At 38.5% G+C, this 23941-nt stretch overlaps 1 protein-coding gene across 1 annotated transcript in view; it reads left to right on the top strand.

The window, feature by feature from the left end:
* ACOT9 (acyl-CoA thioesterase 9) overlaps window positions 1-15388 on the top strand; it is a 37980-nt gene extending 22592 nt beyond the window's left edge. Inside the window, exons 9-16 of the mRNA XM_049766756.1 lie at window positions 1606-1679; window positions 9031-9098; window positions 13104-13215; window positions 13369-13459; window positions 13636-13721; window positions 14148-14235; window positions 14370-14520; window positions 14958-15388. Of these exons, the coding sequence (XP_049622713.1) occupies window positions 1606-1679; window positions 9031-9098; window positions 13104-13215; window positions 13369-13459; window positions 13636-13721; window positions 14148-14235; window positions 14370-14520; window positions 14958-15046 (759 nt within the window). The 3' untranslated portion in view covers window positions 15047-15388. The remainder of the gene's footprint in view (window positions 1-1605; window positions 1680-9030; window positions 9099-13103; window positions 13216-13368; window positions 13460-13635; window positions 13722-14147; window positions 14236-14369; window positions 14521-14957) is intronic.
* Window positions 15389-23941: the final 8553 nt, after the last annotated feature.

Here is a 23941-nt window from a genome sequence, read left to right as displayed (position 1 = left end):
TTAGTGTGCACGCACCTATTCTGTACTAGCTATGTGGCAGTGAGCAGAACTCAGGAAGTCCCACCATCTTGGATTCTGCATCTAACTCATTCCTTGCTTGCCTCATTTACTTACTGACAATTTTGTGTGCAAATGGAAAGAATTGTCTTGGTACTGTACATGGTCAGTGTCATGGGGATATGTCACATAAATACAAGGAGATGGCTCCCAGGGCTGGTGTGCATGTATTGTATACATAAGGTCCTGAATGTAATTTCCAGTAGTGCGTGACTCCCTCTTCCTGAGTACTATCAGATGTAGCCCTGGGAGCCCCGAGTAGTGTGGAGCCAAAGTGTCTCTGTATCATGGGCCTGAACAACAATCTGGCCTGCTCATCAGGACTGAGTATCACTGAGATTGGCTCTGATCCCCCAAACTCTATTTAGTAGCTCCCACCAAATGTTTATGATAGAATATACTAAGCACCATGATGTGTGTTTCCTCAGGAATGCTGTTGGCATTGTGGTTAGTGTCCAGGTATGTGGAGAGTGTTTGGTGAACAGCTGGAAAGAAATTTGGCATGTACTGTTGCAAGCTTTATACACAGTGCCAGTGGGCCTTAACCAGATATTAGGATAAAGCCAAGAAGGAAAGTTATAAGAGCCTGGACAGGCAGTAGGGATAAAAACTCAGGAGGAGGTTTGTTGAAGAGGGACCCTAACATAAGCTCAGGGACTTTCTAGAAGCACTGGCCTGTAGTGGCTAAAGGAACAGCTCAGAATATCAAAGGCCTATATGTTATAAATATTGATCTTATTCTATAGTATCCTTGCTCCTTTTACCTATCTGGAGTGATACTGTGTTCAGCAGAGAAAACAAACAAGTGCTGGTAGTTGGCACACTAAAGCTTCCTAAAATGCCTATGGTTGTGTGAGTAGCAGTAGGTCATTCTGACTGCCTGTGTCTTTGTGAACATGGACAGAATTGCAGACAGTCAGATTTGAATTCTCTGCAGGGCACTTAAATGGTCATGATGCAGAGTCTATGGAGGTAACTAAAAAGAGTGGTGTGCATGACTTTCATGTTCAATAAACACCACCAGGTGGGGTTTTTATGGCCCCCAGAACTGCCTGGCTTGAGCAGCACATTACTGAGCCTTATTTCCTGTTAGAATCCTGATCTCAGTAACTGGTGGGAAAGTGCCTACCTTCCATATGACGATGATGCAGAATGTTCCTTTTTTTCTCTCTTGGATTCCAGTTGTTCATGGATCCCAGGATGGTAGTTTGTGCCCTTGTCAGCTCTTCTCATACGTGCTCTATTTGCAAGTATCCTCTGCTACTTCACAGGATCATAGAACATGCTGCTATTCCAGAGCTCAGTTCTGTGCCTGGATCAGCATAGGAATTTCAGCATATGGTGCTTTGGTGTGTGGCTCTTGTAAAGTGAATTCTTAGCATGCTTGAGGCCCTGGTTTACATCCTCTATGCTAGAGGTATATGTGGACAAACTTATTTTTTCTAATATTAACCTTTCTTAAAGCATGCATAATAGAACCTGATCACATTTATATTAGATTTTCCAGGGAATGCTATTTTAACATGTGAATTCTCTTTTTCTTTTTAGTTTCATGGCAATGAATTTTTACCTGTTTTGGAAGCAACATTTGTAATGGTGGCTCGTGATTCTGAAAATAAAGGGTACTTATTATTTTATTCTAATTATTGTGGGTGGTGGAGTGTTTCTTTCCATGCTGGTGATACTTGACATTATGGTGCCATAACTAATGTTTAGATGCTTGGACTCATTGATGTTATGTCTGAGAGGTCATATAAGTTTGTGCTGCAGGGGAGAAGACATGTAGTGCCAGGGATGAAACTCAAGGTCTTATGCAAAAAGAATTGTTCATCTCTTTATATAAATAGTTGGTCCTATCATAATTTTTTATTTTAAGGAAAAATATTCCTCATCATTACTCAGTCAAATAGTAATTAGAATTCAGAAAATGTTTTTAACTTAAACTTTCTAGTGCTACTTACTAAGGTTTTTATGCCATTTGTTTAAAGCCTTTTTATTAAGCTACCATGATTTACAAGTTTGTTCATAATAAGTTTCAGGCATGCAATGTTCCAACACCAATCCTACCACCAATGTCAATTTCCCTCCACCAATGTTCCTAGATTCCGTCCTACCCATCATCCTGCCTCCTTGATGGGTGTATTTTTTGTTTGTTTGCTTTTTGCTCCTACCTGGTGGTGTGCAGGACTTATTCCTGGCTCTAAGCTCAGGGATAACTCCTGACAGTGCTCAGTGAACCGTATGGGGTGATAGGGATTGAATCTGGGTTATCTGCATGTAAGGCAAATGTCCTATTCACTATTTAGTGGTCCAGCTCAACAGGAATATTTTTATGTTTGGTTGTTATAGTTTGGATCTCATACTTCTAGTGTTGTTGAGTGTGGTTTAGATATATACATATATGATACTTCTATACCATTGATGTTCCTGAGGACCCTTACACTTGTTATTTAAAGCATTTCAAAGACAATAGATTATGTGCCTTGATGTGTGTGGCCAGGGTTTAATTTCTGGCACTCCTCCAAAAGGAAATAAAAACCAAATATGAATCTCCATATATCCAGTACCTAGACTTAATTTTTAACATATTTTCATGATTTTCTTTATATGCTTATTATATATATTTACCTTTATGATAATTTAAAATAAACTCCAGAGATATTTTTATTAACGATAAATATGGTCAGATAGTTATTTTTAATTTTTATAAGTAGTGAAGTTTTACTTAGGTCAGGATATATCTATGTTTCATGTCCATATACACAAACTGATAGAGTCTTACACTTAGCTGATATAGTCATTTCTTTAAAATGACTATGTTTCTTGTTAAGTTCTGTCAATATCTTGTATATCTTCTTCCTTGTATATCTTCTTCCTTGAAGACGCCTTTAGTCGCAATGTCATGGAGTGTTTTGACCTTTGTGCATGAAGGTCCAAGTTCTCTTTTTTTTTGCATGTGACTGACCAGTTACTCTAACACCACTTGTTGAAGAGGCTTTCCTTGCTCTATTTTGACTTTATTGCCCCTTTATCAAAGATTAATTGGATTGTATATCTGGGGAACATTAGATGAAAAAAAATCAAACCTATCAAAAAATGGGGAGAAGAAATAGTTACTTCCTCAAAGAAAAAATACAAGTGGCCAAAAGGCATATGAAAAAATACTCCACATCACTAATCAGGGAGATGATCAAATCAAATCAAAACTACAATGAGGTACCTATTATGCCACAGAGACTGGCAGACATCACAAAAACAAACAAACAAACAAACAAACAAAACAGAACAATCAGTGCTGACAGGAATGTAGAAAGAAAGGAACTCTTTGTCACTGCTGGTGGGAATGCTGTCTGGTCCAGCCTTTATGGAAAACAATATAGAGATTTCTCAAAAAACTGAAAATTGAGCTCCCATATGATTCAGCTATACCACTCTTAGGGTTATACCCTAGGAACACAAAAACTCAATACAAAAATACCTTCTGTACACCTATATTCATTGTATCACTGTTTATAATAGTCAGAATCTGGAAATAACCCAGATGCCCAAGAACAGATGAGTGACTAAAGAAACTGTGGTACATATACACAATGGAATACTGTGTAGCCATCACAAATTTTCCTATACATGAACGGACATGGAAATTATGCTGAGTGAAATAAGTCAGAGGGAGAGAGATAGAATAGTCTCAGTCATCTGTGGGATAAAAGAAAAATAAAAGACATTATTGTAATAATATCCAGAGACCATAGAGATGAGGACTGGAAGGACTGACCCATGATATAAAGCTTACCACAAAGATTTGTGAGTACACTTAGATAAATAACTACACTAGCAACTATCATGACAATGGTAGTGAGTGAGAGAAATAGAATGCCTGTTTCGGGCCGGGCGGTGGCGCTAAAGGTAAGGTGACTGCCTTGCCTGCACTAGCCTTGGACGGACCGCGGTTCGATCCCCCGGTGTCCCATATGGTCCCCCAAGCCAGGAGCAACTTCTGAGCACATAGCCAGGAGTAACCCCTGAGCGTTACCGGGTGTGGCCCAAAAACCAAAAAAAAAAAAAAAAGAATGCCTGTTTCGAATACAGGTAAGAAATGGGGAGGAGGGAAATGGGGGCATTACTGGTGGGAAGGTTGCACTGGTGAAGTGGGGGGTGTTCTTTTTTATAACTGAAACCCAACTACAAACATGTTTGTAATCATGGTGCTTAAAGATATTAATTAAAAATAAAAAATAAAATGAATATGTTTTCTCAAAGGATTATGTACCATTGTCACACATAACAAAAATAATAATGTGTCCTTAATATATTCTAATACTTATTTTATATGACTTTTTGCAAAAATGTTTTGTTTTTGTATGATTTTTTTGGTTTTTTGGCCACACCCATTTGATGCTCAATCGCCTCTGGCTTGGGGGGACCATATGGGACACCAGGGGATTGAACCACGGTCCGTCCTATGCTAGCGCTTGCAAGGCAGACACCTTACCTCTAGAGCCACCTTCCCAGCCCATTTTTTGTATTTGTATTGAGGATTGAACTCTCTGTTCTCAGAGACATGTAACACAAGTGATCTACAGCTGAACTAAAGTCTTAGCTTCCAAATATCTTTTGAATGTTAAGTTCAAGTCAGAGTCCAAATAATGCCACTGTATTACATTAGATTTCTATATTTCTAAAGTTTGGATGTGTTTATTACCATACTTAATGAGATATAATTCACAGACTGTAAGATTCACTTCTTGAAAGTATATCAATCATTAACTTTTAGTATATTTATAGCTTAATGTGTACCCTTAACTCTCTTTTTTTCCCTTGATGTTTTATTTTTTAAAATTAATTCTTTAATTGAATCACCATGTAATACACAATTACAAAGTTGTTCATGATTAGTTTTAATCATACAATGTACAAATACCCTTCACCAGTACAATCTAGCCACATAGTCATATGCCCCTTTTGATCCAGAATTGTTGTGTCCCCAGTGCTTCCTTACTTCAGTTCATTGACACATTTAAAGTGTAGGTAGGTTGTTCTCTGCAGTGTCCTGCTTTCTAGATTTGCCTCCTTGTTTCCTCAATGTGGTGTGTTTGAACATGATTCTCTAGCCCAGTGGTCAGCAACCTTTTTTTTCAACTGAGCCAAATCTCGCCAAAACCACAATTGAAATTTATTTTGAGAGCCACACAGGGTGCGCACTGACAGAGGCTAGGAGCAGAGTCCTTACTCCTGGAGCAGCCGCCCAGCACACAGAAGAGCCAAATTCTAAGTGTAAAGAGCCACATGTGGCTCACAAGCTGCAGGTTGCGGACCACTGCTCTAGCCATATCCTTTCTGAAGCTGAAGTTTGAGCATGAGTATCATTGATTAGATTCAAGTTCAACCTATGAGGCAAGAATACATAAACATGAGTGTGTATGCATGCTATATGCTATGGGGGGAATTGTTTCCTATAAATTGGCACCCAACTATCAACCCCAAACAAAGGTGTTCCCCCAACTTCCTCCTCCTTTAAACCTCTTCCTTTGATATGTAAAAACTACTGGATAGGTACTTTTGTCTCACTCTCCACCTTCCCCCAACCTTCCCGCTCCTTGCTCCTTGACTTTCCTGACTGGCTTGGTGTGTTCTTTCTATGCTTCTACCCTGCTTCTTCAGATCTGGCTGTGTGGATATTAGAAATATGGTGCCTGGAGTGATCTCACAAATCATGGAGTTTTATTTTACAGTTTTCCAAAGTGATGTGTAGATTTTTGTTAAATTTTACTTATCTTCTCAGGAACAGCAATAATTTACAGGGCATGGTCCAGTATGGTCTAGAGATTTTCCTAGTAACTTTGAGAATAGTTTCCCAACAGTCTTTCTTCAGTACTTGTCATGTCCAAGGCTGATATTGCTTTAGTTATTTTCATTGGGGAGTGACAAATGATTACAAATTGTGTCATTCCAAATAAATAGAAAAAAGAATGCTGGTATCCCTCCCACATTTATTTGCACGTTTTTGTTTTGTTGTTGTTGCATTGCTTTTGGGATACATTAGGCTGTGCTTAGGGCTTACTCTTGTCTCTGCACTCAGGCTTAATCCTGGTAGAGCTTGGGGGATGATATGGAGTACTAGGGATTGAATTCAGGTTGGCCATATGGAAAGCAGACACCCACTGGACTATCTGTGTCCCTATTTCCAGTTTTGTAAAGAAGCACTTCTTAGGGAATGTACGCTGGGGACATTGGTAGAGGGAGGTCTGGTGGTGGGATTGGCCTTGATACATTGTGTCTGAAACTCAACTAGAAGAATTTATAAATCACAATGGTTTCAATAAAATATTTTTAAAAAGAATAACTTCTTGTTTAGTAGGGTCATTTGATTTGTGTGTCAGAATCTGGGAGATAGTACAGATTAGGGTGTATACTTTGCCAAACACTCAGCCTTGGTGAATCCCCAAGCACCTCCAGGATATTTCAAGCCCACAGGGCCACAGGGCCTGAGCAGCACTGTATCCTCAGCCGTAACATCAGTTGTCCAGTCCAATTGACCACTAATCGCCAAACTACCAGGCTACCAGGTGCTCTGAGTACTGTGTGGGAGGCTCGTGTGTTTCCCCACCCTGCAAACGAAAGTCAGGATCCTTGTTTGATTCTTGCCCTTTATTTACATATTACAGTAATGAGTTTAGAGAGCCAAATCAAGGTACTAGAACTGTACCTTGTTACTTGTCCATGAACATAACTATGATGTATGTTAAGGGACAGCAACACAACAACCTCCCTCTTGAGTTTATAATTTGATCTCCCAGTCAAATTTAAGTGGATAGACTATTTCCTTTGATTTTGATTTTATATTTTTTCTCTCAGTTTTTGAATTCTTAGTTCTTAAAAATGGTTATACAGACTTTCACACAGAAAGAAACAAGCTGTGAGCAGGTGTGGGGAGAGAAAGTGGAAAATATAATGTACTGGGGCCGGAGAGATAGCATAGAGGTAAGGCGTTTGCCTCGCATGCAGAAGGTTGGTGGTTCGAATCCTGATGTCCCATATGGTCCCCTGAGCCTGCCAGGAGCGATTTCTGAGTGTAGAGCCAGGAGTAAGTAACCCCTGAGCACTGCCGGGTATGACCCAAAAACTGAAAATATAATGTACTAAATGCTCGTATGTCCTTGAGCTAAATTTTTCTACTTAGATGACATTTGTCTTACTCTTTCACCTTCTGAAAGACATATATTCACACATTTAAGCAATCAGTAGTTCATCAAATAGTTCTTCAGAATAAGTTAATTTTCCTTTATAGCCTTAGTTAAGTCTTTGTTAAATTGAAGAAATTTAACAGTTATCCAATTATATTTTCTAACATATGCCCAATAGTCGAACTTGATGTTTACATATATAAAACTTATATACATATATAATATAAATATATAAAACATATATGTTTACATATAAGCTTGTTTTGGGGCCACACGGGTGATGTTCAGGAGCTATTTCTGGCTCTGTACTCAGGAATTACTCTGAGTGGTGCTCTGGGGACCATATGGTATGCTAGAAATTGAACCCCAAGTCAGCCAAGTGCAAGGCAAGTGCTCTATCTACCTGAACTATCTCTCCGGCCCCATGACTATTTTTAGATATATTTTGAGCTTCTTTCCTAGAGCCAAGATCTGAGTAAGGATTATGCTTTGATTTAGTTTCCTCTCAAATAGTTTCCCTGGTTGGCATTGTAGCTCTGCTGTAAAGTACATGCCTCTCATGCCTGACCCCCCCACACCACTACAAAAATGACAGGGAAGGTATCTCACAGTGCTGAGCCTATGTTTTCTATACATGAATTCCAGTTTTAATTCACTTCAAGCACAGTTGTCAGTGACCCCTGAGTTCCAACCCCCACCTCCCAAAAACCCAAAATGGGAGAAATGAAAAAAAGTATTTTTGTAGCTCTGAGCACTGGTGTGTGTGTGTGTGTGTGTGTGTGTGTGTGTGTGTGTGACATCTGGCAATGTTTGGTGGTTCCTGGTTCCTCATAGCTTATTGTTATGGAGGATTACTACCAGGGTGCTCAAGACTGAACCTGAGTCTCCCACTTGCAAAGATTGTGCTATAATAGAGATGAGGACTAGAAGGACTAGTCCATAGTGGGAAGCATGTCACAAAAAGCAGAGAGTGAAGTTTGAGTAGAGAAGGGTCTTCTGTGAGAGGGATATGCATGAAATCCCTTCATTAACAGTAGTGCAAACCACACTGTGTGTATATATGTGTGTGAGAGAGAGAGCGAGAGAGAGAAAGAGAGAGAGGGAGAGGGGGGAGAGAGAATATGTTTGCTCCAGAGGCAGGTGGGGAGGGTGGATGGATAGGAGGGAAAATGGCACCAGGGAGGGTGAGAAGGAAACTGTTGACACTGTTGGCAGGAAATGCACACTGGAGAAGGTTGTTATATGTTGTAAATCATGAACAACTTTATCTATAAAAAAAGAGCTGTAGTATGACTAACCTTGTAACCGTTGTGTTTAAAAAAACCATCCCCAAAACGATTGTGCTCCAATCCTTTGAGCTATTTTCCTTACCCACGATGGACTTTTTGGTTTGTTTTTGGGCTGGAATACAATATGGGATGCTGGGAATTGAACCCAGATCAGCTGTGTGCAAGGCAAACACCCTACCTGCTGTGTTATCACTCTGGCTCTCACAACTGACATTTTTTGAAGCATATAGTCAAGCTGTCTTGTAGAATGTTTCACAACATATTTGGGATGTTTCCTTATGACTAAAATCAGATGAATCCTTATGGCAACTGGCATTATGTTTTTGATAATGTGAAAATTTCAGTGTATAGGTAAATTCATAACTACAGCCTCCCTAGTTGTTCTGGAATTCTTCGGTGTTACCCAGATAGAGTAACAAACTTTGAAATTTAGGTAATTATTTCCTGTTATTTTAGATAATGTCACTAATTATATTATACTCTTGTTTTTTTCTCTTTAGGCCAGCATTTATAAATCCATTGATCCTCGAAAGCCCAGAGGAAGAAGAGCTCTTTAGACAAGGAGAATGTATGTTAATTTGTTTACAATATTTTAGTTATTTAAATTTTTGACTTTCTAGTTTTTAAATTTTCACTTGCCTATCATTTGCTTGCAATATTATGGAATTTTAGGGTTTAACTTCAAAATTCTCTATATTTATAAATAAATATATTACTCCCACCCCCAACTTTCCAGTGCCCAGAAGACCACTCTACCCATTTCTCCATTATTCTCCCTTTTCCCTCTGGTATTTATCATAAATTTCACTGAATCTTAGAATTGTTTTTGTTATCTTGCCAGTCCTTGGAATATACAAATCATGATAGACTGTTAATATAACTTAAATATATTTTGAAACCATTTTTGTGTGTGTGTGAGAGAGAGAGTGAGAGTGAGAGAGAGAGAAAGAGAGAAAGAGAAAGAAAGAAAGAGAGAAAACAGGGATGAGGCACTTGCCTAAATATAGTCTCTCAAACGCTCCAGGATTGATCCCTGAGCACTTAGCCTAGAGTAAGTCTTGTGCAAAGCTGAATGTCATCTACAAACAAAAGGGAAGTTAGTCCAGTTTACTTATATATAATCATAGTAGTCTCTGATAATACTTTGTACTTCTATAGTATCATTAATAATTTAACATCTATTTTTTAATCTGTGGGGTTTTTTTTGGTACTAAGGATTGAAAACCAGGGTCTCATACATTTAAGGCAAGTGTTTTACTGCTGAGGTATATCACTGTCTCCCTAATTATTTTATTAGTCTTTTGCTCTCCTTTTTCTTGGTGACATTAGCAATGGGTATATTAGTTTTATTGATCCTTTTAAAGAACCAGCATTTTGTTTCATCATTCTTTGTATACTCATTTTGGTTTCTACTTACTTATATGTTTTTATTTAATTGGTATTTTGTTTTGGAGCCATACCCTGCTGTGTTGAGAGACTTTTCTTAGCCAGTTGTCTGGGGTGATTCTGGCTGTGCTCTGGGCACCATATGGTGCTGGGGATCAAACCCTGGCTTCCCCACAGGCAAAGCACTTGCCCTTTGTCTATCTCCCTGGACCTCAAAATTTTTTTTTGTTTTTATCCATCTATAATTTTTTATTTTTTTGCTCATTTTGTTTCTGTTTGTTCCTCCTTTTCTAGTTCCATCATGTGCAAAGTTAGATGCTTTAGTTGATAATTGTCTCGTTTATTGATCTTGGACTGTGGTATGGCAATAAATGTTCCTCAATACTCTATTTATTGAGACTGTAGTGTCTGATAGCTAGTCTTTCTTCATTGTTATTTAGGTAATATTTTATTTCTCTTTTGATTATTTTTGTTCTCCAAAGTGTAATTCAGAAGCATGTTTTTAGTCTTCAACTGTGTGGAAGATTTTATGTTTTTCTTTCCTGATCTCGATTATCATACTATTGTGATTAGAAAAGATCATTGATAATTTCAGTAGTCACTGTTTTGTTTTTGGGTCACACCCGGCAGCACTCAGGGGTTACTCCTGGCTCTACACTCAGAAATCGCTCCTGGAAGGCTCAGGGGACCATATGGGATGCTGGGATTCGAACCACCATCCTTTTGCATGCAAGGCAAATGCCCTACCTCCATGCTATCTCTCTGGCCCCAGTCACTATATTTTATTTATTTTTGAGAATATTACATGTGCAATTGAGAAATGTTTAATCATTTGTTTTAGGACAGAAATTTCTGTATATGTTTATTAAGTTAATATATTTTATTCTTTCATGTAATGCCATTGATCCTTAATAATTTTTTCTTGAGTTATTGTCAATTGTTATAAGTGATATTCCAATACCCCTACAATCACTGTGTTGATGTTAGTGAAGTTTGTTTATAATTGCTTAGATTATTTGGTGCATTTGAATTGTGTATATATATTGTGGATCATTATATCTTCCTGCTGTATTAACTCCTTGATCAATATATAATATTTATGCTTTTAGTAGAAAGTATTTTATCAGATATGAAATAGTTCCTTTCCTTTTCTCTCATTGAAGGTATGAAAGACCTTGCTCTTGCTCTTGTTCTGAGCTTATGTTTTTTTTTAATTTAATTACTGTGAGATAGAGTTAAAATTTTGTTGATGGTTGAAAATCAGTCATACAATGTTCCAACACCCATCCTTTCACCAGCATACTTTTCCTGTGACCAGTGTGTTCAGTTTCCCTTGTGCTCACCTCTCAACCTGCCTTTCTGGAAGATACTTTTTTCTTTTCTCTCTTCTCCCCGCATTTTTTGTTTTTACTTTTAAGTACTGTGGCTTGCAATACTGTTACTGAAAGGGCATTCATATCACTTTACTTCCTTTCAGCACCCAGTTCTTATCCAGAGTGATTATTTTCAACTATTATTATTATTTTTTTTTTGGTTTTTGGGTCACACCCGGCGTTGCTCAGGGGTTACTCCTGGCTGTCTGCTCAGAAATCGCTCCTGGCAGGCATGGGGGACCATATGGGACACCGGGATTCGAACCAACCACCTTTGGTCCTGGATTGGCTGCTTGCAAGGCAAACGCCGCTGTGCTATCTCTCCGGGCCCCAACTATCATTTTTTTTCTTTTTCTTTTTTCCAACTATCATTTTCATAATGGTCCCTTCTCCTTTCTAACTACACTCCCCTCTCAGTTTTGTGGCAAGTCTAAGCTTAAGTTTTTATTTCTATATAATGTGAGGTTGTTGTATGATTAGTATATATGGCTCCTGGTTTTTACTTCTTCAAGTATTCAGCTACCCTGTTTGTTTGTATTAGTGAATTTGGACAATACTCATTATTTGATATATGTGTCTTACTTCCTCCTACTATAGCTTTTGTGTTCAAGTTCTTTTTTTAAAATAATATCTTTATTTAAGCACCATGAATACAAATGTGCTTGTAGTTGGGTTTCAGTCATAAAAAGAACACCTCCTTTCTCACCACCAATGCTGCTTATCTCTCTCCTCCCCCACCCTTCCTGTATTCAATGACATTATCATTGTCATGTTTCCAAGTTCATTCTTTTATTCTAGTTTGTTTCTGTTTTTTTTTAATTTTGATATTTTCCTTATGTTTTTTTTCTTTCATTTGGATGTTTTTTCTATATCTTATTTTTTTCCCTTTTAAATGTCTCTACACCACAGTTTTGTGTTGTGATGAATATGTGGAATGCATCATAGTTAATTTACTGATGCCTCTTATTTTACTGCTGGCAAGGTTCCATTGTCATTAGAATACTGGTCCTCATCATTTTTCTCCTCCCCTTTCACTTTTTGTTGTTTTCTCAGACCACTATTGTTTTTTTCATTTGCTGTGTATCATATTGATAGAATGTTCTTATCTTATGATTTTTTTTAAAGTATAAAACATTTTTCAATGCTCAGACATCACTCCTGATAGTCTCAGGGGAGCAAAAGGTTACCAGGGATCAAATGCAGGTCAGCTGCATGCAAGGCAAACACCTGCTGTTTTATGGCTCTAGTTTCCCTTTCAGCATTTATTATAGAGCAAATATGGTAGTAATACTCTCCATTCACTTTTATCTGATACAATTTAAGAAGCAATTGAGATGAAATTTTCAAAGTACACTAATGTACCAGAGACACAATTATTTAAAAGATGTCTGAGTTTTCCAGAAATCAAATTTCTTATTCAATTAAGAATTTATTAAAAATTAAAATACCTTATTTTGTTTCATATTTTGATGATTTATTGCTTAGATAATATTTATTTTAAGTAACTCTTCTTATCATTTTTAATTAAATGGGAACTGGATCTTACTGAAAGAACTGCTGATCAGGTGTCTAGATCAGGATGACTGTAAGGGATCTCACTTGTGGTTTTGTAATTTCATTCTGAAAGCAAAAAAGCATGGGATGTTTTATGAAGCCATCCTACATCCCAGTGTAGGATAGTCTGTGGAGAATATCTCTACCTTCTAAGTAAGTTTTTAGAAAACTTGAAATACTGCCTTGATAGGGAACAAGAAACTTCTTCCTGCAGTGCTGTAGTATTATTTGTGATTATAGTTTCTTACTCTGTGTTCCAGTAAACAAGGGAAAAAGGATTGCCGTTTCATCTGCATCGTTACTGAAAATGGCTCCCAGTGCTGAAGAAAGGACAACTGTCCATGAGCTATTTCTGACCACATTAGATCCAAAGTAAGTGAAGATTCTAAAATGGGAAAACATTTAAAACTTGACCATTCCAAGAACCATGTTTGCCTAAATATGTTAGAAACTGTTTGAAAACACTGCATTTTTTTGCATGAAAACTGTTATTTTAGCAGCATTTACAAAAATCTCTATTTACAGGACCATCAGTTTTCAAAGTCGAATTTTGCCCCCTAATGCAGTGTGGATGGAAAACTCAAAACTGAAGAGCTTGGAAATCTGTCACCCTCAGGTACCATACTTTAGTAAACAATCTTTTAAATGGGGTAGCTTGCATTTATACTACTCATCAAAGATATGACTCTCATTGAAACTGACCTGAAATCTGTGGCAGTACTAATTCCTTTGTTCTTTATGGGAGAGTGGCCATACATTTATATTTAGTAGGATTTATTTTACATTCAATAGGAGCGGAACATTTTCAATCGAATCTTTGGTGGTTTTCTTATGAGGAAAGCTTACGAACTTGGATGGGCTACTGCATGTAAATTCTGGTGAGTTAGACTTAAGGCAGTCTGAGAAGCAATTTCTATTATCACATTGAAATAAAATGTTTTGAATTAATCTAGACATGTAAGGGAGTAGTGCCATATTAAAATAAACATGATTCTAATACCAGCTGGACCTGAATTTTATTCTAGAAAATGGTTGCCCTGACTTTGTAAGTTAGTTCCTTTAAGACTGTTAATCTGATCTTGTAAGTAGTAACATTAAAGACCTATTGAGAAAACAAGGTGATAAAATACAAATGGAAAAAATAATGATGTTGGCATTGGACACAGTGGCAGCTCATTATATTTTCCTCTGGTGTGGCTCTTTTCCCTTTTCATTGGTCATTTGAATTTGACTTTTGTCAATTTTTAGCAAAATTAGAGATTATGTGAATTTTACAATTTACCCTAAATTCTATCTTTCATTAGTGGTACCCAGCCATTTGTAGTAGCAGTGGATGATATCATGTTTCAGAAACCTGTTGAAGTTGGATCATTGTTATTTCTTTCTTCACAGGTAGGTGTATGATGAAAGATGAGATTCTTTTTTATTATTTGGTCCCAGGAGAGGTGTTTTCATGTTCAAAAGCCACCCTTTCTCTTATGTATGCCTCTTTTGAGAGACTAACTACCGTATCCATGATCTCTTAGGTCTGCTTTACTCAAGGAAATTACATTCAAGTCAGAGTTCACAGTGAAGTGGCCTCTCTTCATGACCAAGCACATACAACCACCAATGTTTTTCATTTCACATACATGTCAGACAAAGAAGTGCCTTTGGTTTTCCCCAAAACATATGGAGGTAAGCTGCAATGATTCCTGGTCCTTTACGAAGGAAAGAAACTAAACAGAGTTTGTCTCCCTTTGAATTGTGGGAATTTCACTGATACCTGTTAGTACAAGAGCATATTTAGGAGATTTTGATTTTGACATGCTTCAGCTTTGTAGGCAAAGATGCCTTGTGACCCTCAGGTAGCCATTGCAGCATTGTCTGCTGTTGTCTGAGGTGGGTTCCAGCTGCAAGCAAATATTGGTATACTGGTGGTTGAAGATTGGTTTTCCAGTGGGAAGAACAGGAGTTTGGGTTTGCTCTCCTGGGCAGCTTGCATACCCCTTGCCCAACCATGCATACAAACACCTAACTTTGCATGTTCATTGCTGGTTCTGGTCCTGTGTTTATACAGTGATAATTTTCTAAGGATTGAGAATTTCCCCATGGTTATTTCTTTTCTGTTTCAGAGTCCATGTTATATTTAGATGGGCAGCGCCATTTCAGTTCCATGACTCTGCCTGCGAACGTGAAAGACTCTTATGTTGTTAAGCACTAAGAAAACTCTCTCCTTTGAAGAACAGCACTCCACAGTAATAAACCCTTGATGAAGACTATTGTCTTTAGAGTTTATTCTTACCCTTGGTAGAGAAGAATGAATTCAGTTTTTTTCAAAATCAGAAAATCAGGATAAGAGAGTGGCTGGGTTATGCTATTGAACAATGAATTTTAAGCATAGGAAATTTTAATTGTTAATCTGCCATTGTACATTCTGTCTGCTAAAGAAATTAGAGCAAATATGTATGTAATTGGGTATATTATTTTATCATACACATATTACATCTTTTAAGTATTGACATATAACCTTTATGCCAAGGTATTGAGTGAATTTCTCTGTGTGCATGTTGTTGATATGCGTGTGTTTATATGCTAATGGAAATCAATCCCAGAGTCTCAAATGTGTGAGTTTTTTTCTCTGCTGCTGAACTACATATATTGCTATTCCTTGGAGGTCATTTTAAAGCCTGTTATTTGCTGAAATTCCTCTTTGTTTTCTGAATATACCATCAATTTGTCAGATTTTATTTTTATTTATTTCTGCTATTCTTGTATTTCAAGATTTTGTTGTTAGCAGAGGATAAATTGGGGTGAAAGAATTGAACAAAATGTATAGCATCTAAAGAGTCATACCAAGAAGGATATAGATATTTAGATAAACTCAGGGCCACATATTTGTTCATTATTTTATAAATTTTTTACTGAAGTGACAATGATTTATGTATGTGTTCATTGACCACAGCTAAAAAGCACACTCTACAATGGGCCTTGCAGGATCTATGTATATATATGTGTGTATATGTATATAAATGCATATACAAAACAATGCAATTAAAAGCTGCTTTTGCTTATAGAGCACTTACTATATGCTATGCAGCTACTGCCTCAATCTCATGACATGTATTAACTCATTTATTTCTTCTACTAGTGGAATGATGTTGATCTGTAACTACCTCTTGAATTAGATCACTCAAAAAACTGAAGCATGGAGAGGTTATAGCATTTGTTCTAGATCCTACAGCCAGTAATTCATAGCGCCAGGATTCAGAGCCAGGCAGTGTGAGTCTTGCATACTCTTTTATTTGTTCTGGTTAAGCAAGATCATTTTTACTGAAAGTTATTTAGAAATATGTATTGGGAGAGAAAGATAGAATTATATATTCAAGAGAGAACATATGCTTCTCCAGAGTAAAAATAAACAAGCAAAGAAACCTAGAAGCAGGCAGGATATGTGTTCAAGGGAGAACATTTTCTTGAAGAATAAGCCTCATACTTTTTATTTGTTTGGGGGGTACATACCAGGCGGTGCTCTGGGACACTGTTCTTGAATGTATACTCAAGAATATACATTGGCAGTACTCAGGAGATATATGTGGTACTATGGATTGAGACAGTGTCAGCTGCAAGGCTCTTTAATGCCTGCATACTCTCTCGCTCTCTCTGGCCCCTAATACTCTTGTCTACTGACTGTGCTGCTTTTGAGAATAAAGTCAAGAACAAGAATAAAAGTCAAGTACAATACCCACATCAGCGATGACCCCTGAAGTGAGATATTTCTGAATCTATAGCCAAGGTGCATTTTTTTTCCTTGCTGTGACTAGAATATGATTAAGTGCAGAGACAAAAGCGAGGGCACACAGAAGGAAAATGTCTCTTCAAGAAAGATCTGCCAATATGAGCAATCTTTTTCTGTGGAGTCTAGCTCAGTGGTTACATTTCCAGAAACATCTAGTCAGCTCTTAACAATTTATCACAGTTGAATGTTTATTGAAAATAAATAAAACCTCTGACATAATTAATCATGAGAACAAAGGCTCGAGGGCTGTAATTCCACCCAGAAATTCAGCCTTTACTGCAGTGTAGTGCCCTGCTGGCTTCCAACTTTGTCTTTTTATGCTGTGCCACTGTTTGGGGCTTCTCCTGACCCCATTACTGCCTTTTGCATATCTTCCTTAAACCCAATGGTGCCCCCTGATGACTAATGGGAGGGACTAATCCTGGGAAGTTGTGGAGCTGTGTTAAGTAGAGATGGATTATGAAACCCACGACAAACTGTTGGATAGATTATAAATTCTACATTTTACCAGTTCTTGTAAAGCTCTTACTAGAGCTTTCCTTGACATACATAAATATGTGCTTTATCACTTGATTTGCATTTCTGGCCTCCACAATAACATGTTAACTGTCTTTGAGTTACATTGAGATTAAACTTTAAGAATTTGCTTATTGTTGTTTTATTTCTTGTAATTTTAGTAACTAGTTAGATTAATATTAATATTAAAATCTTAAGACAAATTCTGTTATAAAATAAAGGTCTTTCACTGTAAGAATGGAGATTTAGTCTCTATTATTGTGCATTTGCTCATTTATTCATTTATGGGTGTCAGGAAACCCAGCCTGTCATGGATTCAAAGCATGTCTTCTTCCACTGAGCTTCTTCTCCAAATCAGAACTGGAGGTTTTAAAGAACACTAAGATCACTTGGCATGAACTTTAAGAAGGTATGATACAAGTTCTAGATATTTAGTGTTCTATTTCTCATCATGAAAAAATTAGAAAACTTGTATTGCATATCAGTACTGCTAAGAGTATATCATGGACTTCCCTAGTATGGCTTACATGGATCTTTTTTCTCTAGTGAGTAATCTGTGATTGATATCCCTATTTTATTGCAGGCATGTATTATCAAGCTTTTAGTTTGCCATTGATTGTTTGCCATTCAACAAATCAATGTAAAACAACATGTCTTTATCATTGCGACATGTAGAGGACTTCGCTTTCTCTAGTTTTTTTAAAATTCTGTTTTGTGTATATGTTTATTTTATGTGGGGGGTGGGCCATACTTAATGGTGCTCAGGAATCACTCTGACTCTGTGTTCAGGAATCACTCTTGGAAGACTCAGGGGACCATACAGGATGCCCAGGATTGAATCTGGGCCATTCACATTCAAGGCAAAAGTCCTACCCGCTGTGTTCTGGTCTCAGTGGGTGTTTCTTACAGAACCTGAATATACTTTACAGTCCACTTTGTGATTTATATTCTTTCTCTTTTTTTTTTTTGAGGGGGGGAGATCATACCCGGCAGCGCTCAAGGGTTACTCCTGACTATATGCTCAGAAATCACTCCTGGCAGGCTTGGGGGACCATATGGGATGCCAGGATTTGAACCACTGTCCTTCTGCATGCAAAACTAATGCCTTACCTCCATGCTATCTCTCCATCCCCAATGATTTATATTATCTTGATATCATTTTTCATTAGCTTTTGAGTTAGCCAGGAGCTTGATTCCTGAAGAATTCAAGTTTTCTCCTTTTTAAGAACACCTCAGAGAGTTCACAATTTATTTTTGTTTTTGTATGAGTTTATACAGAGAGCAGATCTTTCCTTTCTTTAATATTTTAAAAATAATTTATTTGTATCATAGTTTTCAATACTGTTAAAATTGTTTTCCACAGTTGCATGGTTATTATACCAATTCCTTTACCAATCCTTCAGGATCCATCCACCAGGAGCTGGAGAGATAGTACAGTCGGTAGGACACATGCCTTGCATGTGGTCAAACTGTATTAAATCCCTGGCATCCTGTACAGACCCCTGAGCCTGCCAGAAGTAATTCTTGAATGCAGATACAGGAGTAATACCTGAGTATCTCAGTCTGTTCCTTAAACCAAAAAATAAAAGACCCCATCACCACTATCCCACCAAACCTATTTTCTTTCCACAAATGTTGTGTGATTCTGTGGGATGGTTGAGTTCACTAGAGAGATTCTTCTGGGGATGTGGTATTGACCACCATGGGAATTCATCCCCCTAGCAAAAAATCAAAGTTGGGATGTTCCCCTAAATTAAATAGTTTAGTTCTTAGTATGCAAAGAATTTGTGAATGTGCACCCAGAGAAGATTAAAATAGCAGGAAAGAATAGAATAGATGACAAATACTGCCAGCTACAAACATATGTGCCAGAAAGGCACATAATAAAACTGCTAAGGTCTTTTTGAGGTAGGGAACAACCTGGAGAAAACTTGAATAGGAAATTGTCATACGTTTTCTATATATTTTAAGGGTGTTTTTGATTGGCTATGTAAAATACCCAAGTCTCTGCTTTTTATGTACCTATTATATATGATGTACTTGCTAACTGTCCATGTCTCTGTCAACTAAAACAATGGCTCATGTATTGAGAGGCCAGGTGGAGAATTGAATAAGTGGTCTGTCTGTGAGTCCACTGATGGCTGCACAGACAATCCTAAAGTTTGGACAGTCTTTGTGGTTATCTTACCCTCTGCAACCATCCTCATTGGTTAAGGCTGCAGGAAGGATTCATGACAGACTAAGGTCACTGAGCTGTGTTCAGCTTAGATGCTTACTGGGATGGAGTAAACTGGAGCTGCAATATCTGCCACTTAAGCTGGGGTGACTGGAATGAGTGGTCATTTGGCTAGTCTACTTCAGCAGGCTGGTTGGATTTTGTACATGGAGGCTTACATTTTAAATGGTAGCTGTCCATTGAAGTCAGATTCTTAGATCCCAAAGTTCAGCATACTATTTTTCAAAGTCATGGGGCTGGAGAGATGGCATGGAGGTAGGGCGTTTTACTTGCATGCAGAAGGATGGTGGTTTGAATCCCGACATCCCACATGGTCCCCTGAGCCTGCCAGGAGCGATTTCTGAGCATAGAGCCAGGAGTAACCCCTGAGAGCTGCCGGGTGTGACCCAACTCCACCCCCAAATGCTATCCAAAGTAAATTCCTATAAGATAATTTGAAATAGGGGGAACTACAAATACATAAGAAAATAGGAAGTAAAGGCATATACAAATTGAAAAAATACACTAAAGAAAATATTCACAAGAAGTATCTTTTCAGAGTTTGTTTGAAAAACTATGGTGGAAAGAAGATTCTGGGAAACCATTTCAGTCATCAATGGAGTCTGGAGGAGTCCAAATAAATGGCTCATAACAGTTACGGGTTAAAGATATTCCTAGAGCTGAAAACCAAAACTATAAGCTGGTATCAATCCATGGAGGTAAGCTGGTATTAGTCCATGGAGGAGATGACTGGAGGAGAGGAGAGAGTTCCTGAATCTAGAAAGTCAAGGGCTGAAGGTAGAGAGGATGACGTTTGGCAGAAAGAACAAATCAAGGGAGAGAGTGCAAAATAAGACGGGGAAGTGAGAAGGGAAGGGGCTATATACAATATAGACAGACAAAATACAATATAGGCAAGCATTGAACAGATAGAGAGGTGGCCACTACATGTGTACACACACACACACACACACACTTTAACAATTCAATTAAAATTAATCCAAAAGTAGATGAAAAACTAACCCAGATGGAATGGGTTAAAATGCTTCAAAATATAAAAGCCAGGGAGCCAGGTGGAAAAATTATCTCAAAATTGTAAAAAAAATCATCCGGGAGTGGTGAAGAGCATATCTGGAAGAGATATGAACATAATGAACATGGCATATACTCAGAATAATAGTGATAATAAACCTATAATTCTGTAAATAATGGCAAAGAGCACTGAAGAAGGAGTCCATATCAAGAAGTATAGAATCACCAGAATTGTGCATCCAGATTCCATCCTGAAAGCAAGCTGAGGGTAAAGGAATATGATATATTAGTAGACCACCATGGATTAAAACTAAATAGCCCCCCTGGGCTGACCACTTAGTCCAGGGGAACAAGATTCCCCCCACACCAGGCGGGTCTTCAGGGCCACGCCTGGTTAATCAGGCCCTGGGGGGAGGGAGGGAGAAATTCCTCCCTAGGCATCCAAAAACTACAGAGGCTCGGCTGGGCTCAGAACACTCCGCATGCCAGGATTTCTTGGTGTGTTTGCCTGGTATGTTGGGGGCTCTGGGCAGGACAGCTAGCCATAGGCCCCCTGGGCTGACCACTTAGTCCAGGGGAACAAGATTTCTCCCCCACACCAGGCAGGTCTTCAGGGCCACGCCTGGTTAATCGGGCCCTGGGGGGAGGGGGGGAGAAATTCCTCCCTAGGCATCCAAAAACTACAGAGGCTCGGCTGGGCTCAGAACACTCCGCATGCCAGGATTTCTTGGTGTGTTTGCCTGGTATGTTGGGGGCTCTGGGCAGGACAGCTAGCCATAGGCCCCCTGGGCTGACCACTTAGTCCAGGGGAACAAGATTCCCCCCCACACCAGGCGGGTCTTCAGGGCCACGCCTGGTTAATCGGGCCCTGGGGGGAGGGGGGGAGAAATTCCTCCCTAGGCATCCAAAATCTACAGAGGCTTGGCTGGGCTCAGAACACTCTGCATGCCAGGATTTCTTGGTGTGTTTGCCTGGTATGTTGGGGGCTCTGGGCAGGACAGCTAGCCATAGGCCCCCTGGGCTGACCACTTAGTCCAGGGGAACAAGATTCCCCCCCACACCAGGCGGGTCTTCAGGGCCACGCCTGGTTAATTGGGCCCTGGGGGGAGGGGGTGAGAAATTCCTCCCTAGGCATCCAAAAACTACAGAGGCTCGGCTGGGCTCAGAACACTCCGCATGTGGGGCCGGGCGGTGGCGCTAAAGGTAAGGTGCCTGCCTTGCCTGCGCTAGCCTTGGACGGACTGCGGTTCGATCCCCCGGTGTCCCATATGGTCCCCCAAGCCAGGAGCAACATCTGAGCGCATAGCCAGGAGTAACCCCTGAGCGTTACCGGGTGTGGCCCAAAAACCAAAAAAAAAAAAAAAAAAAAATAAAGAACACTCCACATGCCAGGATTTCTTGGTGTACTTCATGTATTGAGAATATTCCTTATTTTTATGTTATGTTTTGTGTATACAGAATGTTCATTTTGTATTCTGCCCTTTCCCACACCCCTGCAAAGCTCTTTTTTAGTCCTTAACTCTCTAACCCCCTCTCAAGCATCACTAACCTACTTTTTAACTTCAGTAGTGTACAATCCTAATCACAGTCCAAAGCTGTGCATTGTGTGTGACAACCCCAAACTGTTTCAAGATACATAAAATGGACACGTATTTTTAGAATATTTTGTGCTTTTTCTCTGACAGCTATAATTCTTACTAAATGTTGTTATACAGTGATGATTCTAACCACTTTTTATCTTCTCTTTTTGGGCTGTTTAACAAGGAATTTTGGTGGAAGAGTCCCCCAGTTTAATGCTTATGATTGAACCATGTCATGGGAATCATTGGAATTGTTCTTATGGCCCCCATATGCGCCAATAACACCACGTGGCATTGCTTCTTATTTGCATAGGCACATTAAAATGGGAAAATACTATACATACAAATAAGATCCTATCTAATAGAGATTGGAACACACAAATCTTGTAGTGCAAAGGGACCTTACACCCTGAACATTGACATAACGACCTGGCACAGACCTCAGAAGAAAGGGCATAATCCATTCTCCCCTGAACCAGGGAAGCCATCCACGAAACATCCAGGCTGGTCTATAACATCACCTGGAAGCAATCCTCTACCACGGAAGACCTACACTGCTCAGACTTCGACCTGCCCAAAAGAGACTTCCCTTAACACTGAGAAGACTTAACAACAACAATGACCTGCTTATAGGACAGGGCTCCCTGCATTGCCCTTTGATTGTGAGGTGAAAGGAGAGGATGCTCCACATCCTGACTTCAATGTAAGATATGCAGATTCCAGGATCTTTAATACAGAAACATGATACCAACAACAGAGACTGTGTGAAAAATAAAAGTGTGTTGGCACTACAGACAATGTATTGGATTGGACGATCTAGCTTGCCTGGAGCCTAGACTTGGTCTTGTGCCAGGAAACTTCAGGGGTCTGGTCTCTTTGTACTTAGGCCAAGGTTATTTCTTTCCATGTCCCTCATATTTTGGTGGGCCTATGCAAACAACAATTGCCACTCTAACACCATTTTTACTGTGCTCCTTTGACTCTAATCCTTAAAAATAACTCACTTAAAATTTGAGGTTAACGTAAGCTAATATGCATGTATATGGAAATGTAAGAAAATACTATGCCTGTAATGTTTAAGGAGTTACGTAAGTTTTATGGCTTTAGATTGCCTTGTGTACTGTTAAGAAATATTATAATGTGTTACAATCTGGGGACTTGAGGGACAAAGTAATTGTACATGGATTCTGTCCTATTTATCTTAATGTTCTTTGGCTGAAATTTCAAAGTTAAGATATCAGCAAGGGGACTTCTGAGAATTATGTTATGGGTGATTGTCCTTCCACTGTAACTTTACCTTGTTCTCTTTCTTTGCACCCTTGTTCTCATAATTAAAAATAAAAATTAAAAAAAAAACAAACTAAATAGCAAAATACATTCATAGTCTGGGCACTGAAACAATAGTCTATAAAATGCAGAAACTTTTTCCAGAAAATCTTGGTGGATGAAAAAAGGATCATGCAAATAGACATAATTAAACGAAAAATTAATAACATAAAATACTTTTTAGGAAATCACCACAAGTCACACCATAGTGGGAGTCCAGTGTTTCCAAATTCATTCTGCACCTGTTTCTGTGGGGGGAAAAACACATTAATATAGACAAAAAGTAAAGGGAGTAGTTAGCTGAGAACCTGAAAAAACTAAATTATTGAATCTGATGCTATAGGTCTCTAAAATATAAAAAAGAATATAAGCTGCTGAAGACTTCACCGGTGTACTGGAAATTTCTGCAACTTCTTGGTCATCAAATTTAAACTAACGTCTTGCAGCATTTTACAATAGGCTGTGAAGTGACTGCTCTCTGTTTCACCATAATGGTTCAAAATTGGTGATAAATTGAACTTCTCAGATTTTTTTTAATTCAGTGGTGAGCTGTGACAAACTGAACTTTTTCTAGAGGAAAGTTCACATAGGTCTGTAGTTTTTTTTTTATCTCCTTTTTATCATATGAAAGCATTTCAAATATATTAAAAG

Source organism: Suncus etruscus, chromosome X (assembly GCF_024139225.1).
Source record: "Suncus etruscus isolate mSunEtr1 chromosome X, mSunEtr1.pri.cur, whole genome shotgun sequence".
Classification (NCBI taxonomy): domain Eukaryota; kingdom Metazoa; phylum Chordata; class Mammalia; order Eulipotyphla; family Soricidae; genus Suncus; species Suncus etruscus.
The sequence above is the reverse complement of the archived record's forward strand: the minus strand, read 5'-3'. Positions and strand labels throughout refer to the sequence as shown.